This window comes from Vitis riparia, chromosome 8 (assembly GCF_004353265.1).
Source record: "Vitis riparia cultivar Riparia Gloire de Montpellier isolate 1030 chromosome 8, EGFV_Vit.rip_1.0, whole genome shotgun sequence".
Lineage (NCBI taxonomy): Eukaryota > Viridiplantae > Streptophyta > Magnoliopsida > Vitales > Vitaceae > Vitis > Vitis riparia.
The window spans coordinates 21,427,868-21,439,842 of record NC_048438.1 but is presented as its reverse complement, the minus strand read 5'-3'; the positions used below and the strand labels follow the sequence as shown (position 1 = coordinate 21,439,842).

The 11,975-nt window shown below is 36.1% G+C and overlaps 3 protein-coding genes across 3 annotated transcripts; all 3 read left to right on the top strand.

Annotated features, from left to right (window-relative positions):
• Positions 1–882: 882 nt before the first annotated feature.
• Positions 883–3,694, top strand: LOC117921264 (transcription factor bHLH130-like). The gene is made up of 6 exons (XM_034839108.1): positions 883–1,687; positions 2,250–2,599; positions 2,696–2,866; positions 2,988–3,053; positions 3,149–3,217; positions 3,304–3,694. The coding sequence occupies exons 1-6, from the start codon at positions 1,198–1,200 to the stop codon at positions 3,373–3,375; spliced, it is 1,218 nt and encodes a 405-aa protein (XP_034694999.1). The 5' UTR covers positions 883–1,197; the 3' UTR covers positions 3,376–3,694.
• A 1,140-nt stretch (positions 3,695–4,834) lies between these two features.
• LOC117920955 (ras-related protein RABA4d) lies at positions 4,835–7,243 on the top strand. The gene is made up of 2 exons (XM_034838676.1): positions 4,835–5,401; positions 6,664–7,243. Exons 1-2 carry the CDS (start codon positions 5,175–5,177, stop codon positions 7,106–7,108), a joined length of 672 nt encoding a protein of 223 aa, XP_034694567.1. The 5' UTR covers positions 4,835–5,174; the 3' UTR covers positions 7,109–7,243.
• Positions 7,244–8,318: 1,075 nt separating this feature from the next.
• On the top strand, positions 8,319–10,002 carry LOC117919988 (protein POLYCHOME-like). The gene is made up of 3 exons (XM_034837324.1): positions 8,319–8,407; positions 8,686–9,109; positions 9,230–10,002. Exons 2-3 carry the CDS (start codon positions 8,699–8,701, stop codon positions 9,617–9,619), a joined length of 801 nt encoding a protein of 266 aa, XP_034693215.1. The 5' UTR covers positions 8,319–8,407; positions 8,686–8,698; the 3' UTR covers positions 9,620–10,002.
• The last annotated feature ends 1,973 nt before the right edge of the window (positions 10,003–11,975 follow it).

Here is an 11,975-nt window from a genome sequence, read left to right as displayed (position 1 = left end):
AGAATTAATATATATTCATATAAAAAATATATAAAATTATGATGGATAACATATTTTATCACTTATTTTATATTATATTAGATTTAATATAAGATTAAAAAAAGGTAATAAGATAAATTATCATGTCCATGAATAGTAAGATAATATATATTATCTCATCTTCTATGATGTTTCATATTATATCAAATTAAGTAAACATAATCTCAAGGTTTGGGAAGTAAACTAATAGAATAAAATCGGGGATGACTCCCATTTCTCTATCTCTATTTGAAAAATTACTTTCCATACCAAACTTTTTTTTTTTAGACTATATCTGAATTTGGAATAAATTTTTCCATCATTGACAAGTAATCCTTGTTATTTTTAAAAATTTTACAACCATATATTTAAAATTGTAATTTTAAATATAAAATTACTAGTAATAATAATAAGAAGATGCTCTTGATTTGGACTTCTAAAATTTTTTCTTTCTCCCATAACAATTAAAAACAAATAGTTTTAAAATATATCTAAAAACATAAATAAATAAAAAAGAGTAAAAAATATCTTCTAAATTATTAATTAGGCATTTACTCTATAAAATATTAGAAAATTATTTTCAAAAATTGTTTTTGAAAACAATTTCAAACAAGGTTGCCGATGCTCAAGTATAAAAGGTAAAAAAAAATTATGCAATTAATTTGTTAAAAATCATTTTTGACCCATAATTTTGTAATATGAATTCCAAAATGCAGAGGAGGCATGCAATGGCATTTTGAAAATAATGATAGAATGTGAATGGCAATTTGGTAAAATAGAACCAAAAAGGGCGAAACCAAACCTGATTGGTGGCTTCCACTACAAATCTCAAACCAGAGATAAAAATGGTTTTCTTCACACCTCGCTATCTCTCTCACTCTAAAACCCTCTCAATCTCTTCGCTTCTCTCCTTTCTTGCTTTCACTTCTCAATACCCTTCTTTCCAAATCCTCCGATTTCAGATTCTGCCAAGGATTTTGATTCTCTCCTCCGGCGAATTCATACTTCTCTACTACCCTCTCGGTTCATCCAATCCGCTTCGCTTCCAAATCTCGTGTTTATTGAGTTGTTTGCTATGAAATATATTCCTTTTACCTTCCGGGGTTTTCTGTAGTGGTTGTTTTATTTTGGAACAGAGCGGAAATTTTCTCGGGAAAATTTGTTGGAGGGTTGTGAGGGATGTATAATGTTTCTCAAGCTTCTCCCCATGACATGAGTCTTATGTACTCCTCCAATTTCAAGCACTCTGGAGAAGAAGAAACGGAGAAAACCAGAGCTGTATTCATGGATTCAAATACGAATTACCATCACCAGCAAAACCAGAATCAACCACCCAACTCCGGCCTTCTGCGGTTTCGCTCGGCGCCGAGCTCGCTTCTCGCGAATTTCACGGACAGTGGAGATGGTGTTCACAAGGGAGCTAATCTTTGTGACGATTTTGAATCGGAGAGGTTCATGCCGTGTGGGGGTTTTCAAGATTCGGCTATGAGTTGTCAGAGTCAGTTGCCGCCGCAGTATCCGAGGCAAAGCTCAAGTACGAGTTCGTCTGCCATGGATGGCTCATATGGGGTTGTGAATTCCAACAACATGGAAGCCAAACAGGGTTCGAGTCTTGTCAGGCAAAGTAGCTCTCCTGCTGGGCTTTTCTCTCACCTTTCGGGTCAGAATGGTACTGTCCGTCTTTGTCTCTGCTTATTGCTTTTTGCTCAAATATTTTTTGAGATGTTTTCAACAATTCTAATCGCTTCATATGTTGTATATGCTTATACTGCTGAGAACTCGAGAGTAGATGTAGACTTACTATGGATTCAGTTGTTCAGAGTATTGATGACTTACTATGGATTCAGTTGTTCAGAGTATTGATCTAAGAAGCTCATGTAGGATTGATTGAGATGTCATAAATACAAATTGCAATCAAAAAAGATTTTGGATAATGCCATATGTTTTGTTTTGATTGACAGGAAAGAAAAAAAAAATCAAAATCTATTTGGATAAAGTGCTGTACTTTGTTGTGTGGAGGATAAACTTTTCTGGGCATTCCAGATAATGGAGAATTCTGATTTAAAAGTTTTATTTATTTTCATTTTCATTATGTTTTTCTCAGCAGGCAAACGGAGTCACAGAATTTTGTACAGAAAATTTACTGTTATTAAATAGATCTCTGCTAGTCAGGGCATTGATTTAGCATGTTTATTCTGATGTGGGATTAAATAGTTTTCAGCAAATTGCAGGCTATGCCATTATGAGAGGTGTGGGAAACTTTAGACCTGGGAATGTTGGTAATGGAGAAATCAGCCCATCAACTAGCAGGTTGAAGCCTCAAGTTAGCTTCTCTTCTGGATTACCTTCTTCCTTGGGACTATTGCCTCAGATCTCTGAAATTGGAAGTGAGTGCATTCAGGCAAGCAGTCCCAATGACAGGAAACTGGCAAATAGCAATGGTGATGCTCGATTTTACACCCCTGGATTCCCATATGGCTCTTGGAATGATTCTGCCCATTTTGAGAACTTCAGTGGCATGAAAAGGGACCAAGACAATGATGGGAAGTTGTATTCTGGTTCAAATACATCTGGTATTCGGGTATCATTTTGCATAGTAGATGTATTTTGGACTAGTACTATTCTCCATGTCTGAATGTCTTCTCAATTTTAACTCTAGTCATTGTTTATTCATCAGAATGAGGAGTTTGGACATCGCTCTCAAATCTTGTCCCACCACCTAAGTTTGCCAAAGACTTCAGCTGAGATGGCTGCCATGGAGAAGTTCCTTCAGTTCCAAGACTCTGTTCCTTGTAAGATTCGTGCAAAGCGGGGTTGTGCTACTCATCCAAGAAGCATTGCTGAAAGGGTAAATTAGTCATAGTCACCTTATCTTTGTTCCTTAGGATGGTACACAAATTTTAACTCACTGGAACCAGTGACCTCAAATCAAATGTTGGAGATGATCTTTAGGGGTGTGTTATTTTCAGGTAAGGAGAACCCGGATCAGCGAAAGAATGAGGAAACTACAAGAGCTTGTCCCAAACATGGACAAGGTAGAATTTCTATGAAATTTTCCTCTCTGGTTGGATAAATTTTTTCAATGTTTCAATTCAACTTCTAACTAATATCTGTGAATTCTTCTTGGCAGCAAACCAACACTGCAGACATGTTAGATTTGGCCGTGGAATACATTAAGGACCTTCAGAAACAGTACAATGTATATATAAGAAACTAAACTCAAAACTAAACATTCAGCACAATTGAGTTATGATCTTCCTTTAATACTCTTTTTTTCTTTTGCAGACACTTACTGATAATCGAGCACACTGCAAGTGTTTAGGTAAGCAGAAACCGGTCCCAAATCAAACTGTTTGACTTGCTTCTGTACAGGAAACGAGGAAAAAGATGAAAAGTGGATAGAAAACAGAGCTAGCTTCTCCTTTTTGCACTAACAATAAAGAGAAAGGACATTTTTTTTTTAAGTGTGTGTAGTAGAAAGGCAGCTAGAATCTCTCCACGAGAAAATCCAGATTCTGTAAGCAAAGGAAGCTTCCAACTACATCATAAAGAAGTAAAAGTGATAAATTTTATACTGTATAGGAGACGTAGCAATAATAATGTAAGAGCACGTTCCTTGTGTTGTATGTAATTTATCCTGTTTTCTTCAATAAAATCTACCTTCTCTATCAGCAAAGAAACCTGGCTGGACCTTCTTTTCCTTCCATGACTCTGCAGTCTGACTGGACATTCGGATATGAAAGTTGCAAGTTTCTAATCTTGGTTGGTTTTGATATCTTATTTGCTCGTAATTGGAGGATAAGGGCTTGTTGGCAATGTTTTTAAAAAATAGTATTTGAAAATAATTTTTAAAACTGTTTTTAATACTTTTAAGGATCAAGTTGAATATGAAAAACAGTTTTTTAAGAATAAATTATAAAAAAATTGTTTCTGGAAAAGGGTTGGTTTTTGTTTTGTATTGGTTTCTTGTTTCGAAGTATCATCATCCTAGCTATAGTTGCCAAGGTTGTGCAGGTCCATATCATATGGGATCCACGCGTTACATAATAATGGCCACGGTGGTCACAGCCTACTACTACTCCTCACTTTTACCTTTCAAAGAATGGGTTCGTCCACCCATGTTGTTTCCTATTTTAGAATTTGTGCCCTCTTTTCTCACCGTTTTCCCTGTTCTTATCCTCAATTTGTGATAACTGTTGACAAAACACTGCCGTAAGCTGTCAATTTCTGGCAATGTCATTTTTAGATGTGGTCTCATCCACTAAGGATCCATATAAACCAATCATCACGCATTCCCTCCACATTCTCCGTTATCTTTTAAGTGTGCGACTAAATTTTAACTTAAAATTGTAATATTAAATTACTTCTGAATAATTTAAATTATGTTATTAAATTATTAAATTCATTTATCAAACACCTAAAGGTTATCAAAGGTAATATTTATATGGTCAAAGATAATATATAAATATATTAGATATATTAAATTTGAATTTTTAAAACTTTTGTTCTTATTTTGTGATTTTTTCCAAGGTACGTGTGAAACAGCCTTTTCCCTTAAAAAAAAAAAAATGGGGGGTTGGGGGAACACCAGTCCAGTCGTCCAGACCACGGAATTGTAAATGCAGGCTATGGGCCTCCTATTTCTTGGGCGAATCTGAAAGCCCAGGTAAAAGTAGACTGGGCTGGTCCACTTTAGGGTCCAAGACAAACATTCCTCATCAACGGCTGAGATTCGCCGCTGAATTCATGGATATGCAAATTCCAGTGCAAATGCAAATCTATACAAGACACTTCTTATTCTGAGAAAACCGTTAAATGGTCCGTACTAGTCGTTGGTCTTTGCTGACGTGTCTCTTCCTTCTCGCGATACAGAAATTCCAGAGTCACCACCACCACCATCATCGCCATGCCCAAATCTCTGAATCTTTCCCAAGAAACCCTAACCCTAACTCCAAATCTACGCTCACTCATTCTCTAATCTCCTCAGAGAAGTCCTAAAGCTCTGACTCCTTCCTTTTCTTTCTTTTTTTATTTTTATTTTTTGCATGGTTTGAGCTCTTGATGCCATTCAATCTCTCCATATAATTTATCTGATGAACATTTCTTAGGGTTCTGATAACTGTCTTGTTCCAAATTTGGGATCTAAGTGGGTGAGAATGTCGAATCTGTATGGAGATTTCAACCAAAAGATTGATTATGTGTTCAAGGTTGTGTTGATAGGAGACTCCGCGGTTGGGAAATCGCAACTCCTGGCTCGGTTCGCGAGGAATGAATTCAATGTGGATTCAAAAGCAACAATTGGGGTTGAATTTCAAACAAAAACGCTTGCTATAGATCAAAAGGCGGTGAAGGCACAGATATGGGACACCGCCGGGCAGGAAAGGTGAGGATTCACTTTCTCCTTCGATGTCTCATTTCTGAGTTTGAATTTGTTGTTTCCTAATTTTTAGGCTTTATCATTCTGCAATTTTTTTGCTTTGAATTTGGGATTCGAATTGAAATTAGTTCTGACTTCTGCTCGTTGAAGTCATCCCCTTTAAGATCTGAATATAATGTGCTTTTGATTAACAGCAGCAGTAAAGAGTTTGGTTCTTGTTCTGAACGTCTTTGATGGCATTTTGGGTGATTCGTCCTCTAATAAAAACTCGATGTTATGCATTTTAGTCTTCCAATTATTAGCTACATTGAATTTTAATGCCGAATTATTAAATATGCCTGTGGTTTTGTGAAATCGGAGGCTGGGTTCGATCACTTTATACACCAATGGATTTGTACTTGAATCAAACTCCATAGAGCCCATATCCACGAGAGTGATCCCATAGTGAAAGGTGGATTCTTGAATTCCATGGATTGAAATCCAAATTGACCTCTGCAAAAGACATACATACGTGCAGCAAGCAGCTCAAGTGCTCAATGTTGTCATGACTCTTGGATTGGAATATATTGGTTGGTGTATGCAGTGCTTTTATTTCACCTGAGAAGATCAACTAAACGTCTATTTGCACATGATGGACTTTTGTAGGCTGTAGTTAAAAACATGAGATTTTGTTACTTCTTAATCTATATGTGCAACCCTGTTACCTTCACTTGTGAAGAATCTCAAGGTGACTAATTGTGTTGCTCATTGATGGTAGAGTATATTTCTAGTCTAACTACGAGCTTCGGTCTGATAATATGAATTCTAACAGAATGATGAAACAAAATCAGTAGTCCTCAGGAAAATGGTAGTTGGACAGTTGCTGGTCATTGACTCCTAGGATGTCTGGCTCTAGCTTAAAAAAGGCATGAAAATAGAACTCGAACATAAAAACCAGGAAGTGTTTCTTCTTATGCTTATGAAGTTATTCAGAGGGTTAATGAGTAAGAACAGAAATATCAGAAATCATCCTTCCTGAAATACAAGGATTTGGTGCGAAGGTAAAATGAGATGCTCAAGCATTATATTGAGTCTATTGACAAGGTATTTGGTGCAGTTTTATGATTGTACTTCATATTAGGACTATGTCTTTCTCATTAAGTTCCTTGAGAATGTAACTTGGAATCAAGGAAAGAAACCCTTGTCCTTTTGTCTATTAATGGAGCTTTAGAAGCTTGATGCTTTTAGCTATTTGTTTATCAGTGTTTTTCTTTTGTGTATCGCCTTAGGTACCGAGCAGTGACGAGTGCATACTACCGTGGTGCAGTTGGTGCAATGTTAGTCTATGACATGACGAAACGCCAATCATTTGACCACATGGCTAGGTGGCTAGAGGAACTGAGGGGGCATGCAGATAAGAACATTGTGATCATGCTCATTGGCAACAAGTCAGATTTGGGGAGTCTTCGAGCAGTACCAACTGAAGATGCACAAGAGTTTGCAGAAAGAGAGAATCTCTTCTTCATGGAAACATCGGCTCTAGAGGCAACCAATGTTGAGACTGCATTCCTGACTGTCCTAACTGATATATACAAGATCATCAGCAAGAAGACCCTCACTGCCAACACTGACACAGACTCCACTGGGAGCTCAACCCTTCTTAAGGGGACCAAGATTGTTGTCCCTGGGGGTCCTGATTCTGCTGCTCAGAAAGGTGGCTGCTGTGGGTCATAATCTTCATTTTCCTCATCCTCTCAAAATATGTTGTTGATTTAGGCTCCAGACTCCATTTGTTTCTAGAAGAAAAACTTCAAATCCTGTAAAGAGACCATTGACATTTTCTTTTGAATATGTATATGTTTTACTGAAGCAGGCAAAGACTAAACTACATGATTCTTGGAAAGCACTGCCAAGACTTGTTGAAACTCAAAGTCTGTTTGGCAATGCTTTGACAAAACTCTTTCTAGCATAAAAAATATTTTTGAAGAAAAATCAAGTGTTTGACTTTTAAAAAATTAAAAAATCAAATGAACTTCCATTATTTATATGAAAGGGAAATAGAAAGGAAATAAAAATTTGGGGAGTTACAAGGTGAAAAGTTTATTAAGGTGGTGTTTGTTTTTTGGTATAATATTTTGATTTTTTCTATTCAATTAAAAATAACCTATTGATATAAATCAATAGGATTAAAATGAACTTATTATTAATAAGTTTATATTTTTAATTAAATAAAAAAAGTTTATTCAATTAGAAAACAAACACCACTTTACTTTAAACCTACATTTTTATTTTGCTTCCCCTTTTGTTCTCTCTTTTTATCCCCTAACCCATTATAATCCAAAACAAAGCGTTAAATGTTTTCTTCAATCTTAAAGAAAATAGAAATATGCACATCACAAGAGAAATTTTGTATATTTTAGAACTCATATATTTCCATAAGGAGATTTGGAGGAAGAGTGGACGATTTTTTTTATAAATTTTATTTATTTATTTTTTGAAAACCAATATTCTTATTCATAATATTACATAAATAAATAATTTTTTTTTAATGAAATTTCATGAACAAAGTGATCATGCCTTTGAGTTGGGCTTCTTTTAAATTGATAATATTAATACAGAAAAAGTCAATTAATTTGATTAATTTAACAAATTTAATTACCCATTTATACTAATTTGTAAAGCTAAAAAAAAATTTAGATAGAAGGGTTGATAATCACTTAGCCCCACATTATCAAGGCCCATGAACTGGTTTTGAAGGGTCCACTAAGCCCAATTTAAAGAGCAATACATCTAACGGCGCCCGGCCCAGCCTCGCGTTTTGGACTCCTCTCACCGAAAATTGAAAATTGAAAATTGAAAATTGAAAATTAATTGAAAATTATTATTTTTAGTATTACCGCCTATTTTTTCAGTTTGAAATTTGTATTCGCCTTTCTCTCAACAAATTCGCATCCTCTTCTTCTTTTGAGAAGGTACCCAGACATCCACCCTGGATGGTTTCAAGAAATCCACCAAAACCCTATAATTTTTAAGGTCCGTTTTCTTCTTCACTTATCGCCTATGGATCTTCTTGGATTTTATTGACAAACAGTTTGTCGGAAAAATGAGAATCCGGCATACGTGTCGGCCTTAGATCTCATATTTTCAGCACGAATTGTGATCTGCTTGGCCGCTTAATTTCATTTTCTGTTGGATTAGCACCTGGATTCTCATTTCCGGCGGAACCCTCATTTTCTGGCAATGATTGAGTAGGTTTTCACTTTCTTTTCTACTCTTTGGTCTGATAAGCTTCATGTTCATTTATTTTTCAGTTGAAGCCTAACAATGCCGGAATCGAGAGACAGAATGTCGAGACCTGAAGACATCGCGGAGTTGTTCCTTCGCCGTCGGTCCGGCATTCTTGGGATTTTAGCAGATGGATCGGAGAGGAGCTCCAACTTGTTCGGGTCTCCTTCCCGGCGTGAGACTACGACGACGACAACGACGTTGGGTGCACGTGGAGCGACCGGAATCTTGGCATCGAGAGGGGGTGGGGTGGGAAGGGGCGGCTTTGGAACTCCAAGAATCGGAAGTGGACGTGGCCGTGGCCGGGCTGTGTACCGATCTCCTCTGTTTGGTCGAGAGAATACCCCGGCAACCGGAAGTGGTCGGCGAGGAAGAGGTCGTTCCGGAAATTCCGTGTTGCCATCTTGGTATCCAAGAACACCTCTTCGTGACATCACTCATGTTGTTCGGGTAACTAACATTCAGTTCTACTTCGTTTTTTTTCTCTGTAACTGCCTTTCATACGTCTGATGCTTTTCTGTGGAGTGCTTAATGCCGGAGAATCTAACTCTAAATAGATGTTTTTGTCAGGCGATTGAAAGGAGAAGAGCTCGCTTGAGAGAAATTGACGGTCAGCAAATCGATATTCCAATCCCCCAGGATATTTCTGATGTTCATGACCCCATTTTGCCCCCATCTAGTGCTCAACTCGAGCAGGATATTTCTATGATCTCCCCAAGACCAACAAGCGGAATGAAGCTTGTTCCAAAGACTGTTGGTAAGGTGCCAAAGATTTTGCTTGATATCACCGATCAGACTGGTGGAGGATCAGATTTTCTCACACCCCAGAAGAAACTCCTCAATTCCATTGACACGGTTGAGAAGGCAGTGATGGACGAGCTCGGGAAATTGAAGCGAACGCCCAGTGCGAAGCGGGCCGAACGAGAGAAAAGGGTACGCACTTTGATGTCTATGCGTTGATTGAAAGAAATTGTTCGGATTCATGGCAACGAAGATGGAGAAAACAGAAGCCAGGAGAATTAACAACAAACCTGCGTGGTAAGATTGATCATCCTCTGATGATTTCCTTCTCGTGGACCTCTGTGGTTCATTGAGGCAGATACCTATAGATTCATATTTCTTCGTCAATTTACTTTTCATTTTAACCTTTGGCTGAAGGTCTTAGTTTAGGATCAGTAGGCAATTTTGCTTTTAATGCCCAGGGTCTTAGCAGTGTATGCATTAGTTTCTTTGTACATAACTGTTGAATCTCGTCATCAGTTTCTTTACTTCCTAAGGCCCTTAGGGTTGTGTAGCATTTTAAATAAATGGATTTTCCTATATGATTTGTGCATTTGTGTTAACTTCGTTGGATGATTTATAGGAGAATTGTTGTTTAAGAACAGCATTCGGGCTGCTCCCAAAATTAGGCACAATATGAAATTAGAACCTAGAGAAGTGTATATACCCATAGCTGAAGCAACAAGAATTTGTAGGAGCTCCATACATTCCTGGAAAATCAGTCTTCCCTATTAGGTAAAATCCATAAAACAACAATAGAGTTCTGAACAAGGGTTTTTAACTTTTCACAACTTTAAAATAAGTTTACTTGATTAAGAGAAATTAGAAGTTTTTTCCTTTATCCATGCTGGATAGTGCATATCACTATGCTCTCCCTGCCCTTAAAACCCAACTTGAAACTCTGCCCCTGCAACCATTCTATGTTCTATGTCGAAACTGAGTTTTCACTATACCATCTTTGTTCTGCCACTATGCCTCCTTCAACAAGCTCTCCTTCCTCGAAAAACAGCACCTACACCAGCCTGTTTTTGTGACATTAGGATGAAGAAGACCAGAAAACAAAAAGCCATTTCTCTTAGCCAAGTTAGAGAAATGGATACCAGCATTGACTCAATGAGGGAATAGAGACTGAGTATAGATTTCCAATAGCAGCCAATAGAGGTTGTTGTAGCCATGGTGACATGAGATTATTCATGAAAAAAAGGAGACTAGAGATGAACCAGAGAAAGAATAGGTAGTAGTAGTATTGGGTGTTGATAATGGTTGTTGCCATTGAAGTTCAAACTTTGAGCCATTTGCATTTCTTCCATGGCTTAATATAGTGGATTTGGGACACAGAAAAACTCATATTGGCTGGCACGGACCACCTTCCCAGCTAAAATTTTATCATTATTCGTGTTATGCGTGCACTCATGCCCCTTGATTCTTTACTATTATTTCTCCAAGATTGACCCATTTTTTTTATCCCCATGATGCCCTTGTTGGTGTATTTGTGAGATTATTATTTGTGATATGTGATTGAGGATGCGATTGTAATTTGCTTTCAATGACCTCCATTAGATTTTGAATTCCCAAAGCAATGGCTCCCCATTTTTTCAATCAGATTGTAGATATATAATGTATTCTCAAATTAGTTTTGCATGTGTTTATTATGTCTCATCTCTTGTGCTTATATAATCCTTTGAATTCCATTTATGTGTTCACACATATAAAAATATTTTATTAAGGTTGGTGGTAATGCCTCTTCAACTGAATTTTATGGCAAGCTTGTCCAACGCATTGTCATACATTTCCATGCTCTAATTAAAACGTAAAAAAAATTAAATTTATATTTGGTTCTGAAAAGCATTAAGGAAAAAAAAAATATTAAGAAAAATGATTTTTTTATATTTGATTTTATCATAGAAAATACAAAACAAGGTTAATAGAATTAAAATTAGTGAAAAATTATATTTTTGAATTATTTAATCTTTATGAAAGAGTTAATTTAAGTGAAATAAATTTGAAGTAGGAAATAAAAATAATTATTGATTTAAAATTTTTTTTTTCTTCTATTTTTTTTTTCTTACATATTTTTTTAAAATTTTTATGGAAACATAACCTAAGCAATTATTACAAATTCTGTACTTTTCATTGATAGTAATTGAGATGGTGACTATTTTTTATTTTCAATTATTAATAATAGAAGATGGAGTTTATTGACTACCCCATTTTAAAATATTAATGTAAAAAATTAAAATTTGCAAGGTATATACCATAGGAAACGGAAGAAGATGGAGGTTATTAATTCTCCCATTTGGAAATATTAATGATGTGTCGATATTCCAAACACTCATTAGTCACATTTTTTTTAAAAATATTTTTTTATTTTATTATGCTTTATCCCAATTTTTTTTTGTCAAAATTTGGTTGAGTCAACTTATTACCAGGAGCCCATTTATGTCTATATTCCTTCAATGTAGCCATTTGCTTTTGTGAAGGAAAAGAATAAAATTCATGTGCTTGTTTGGTAATTGTTTGCTAAAATGGAAAATAA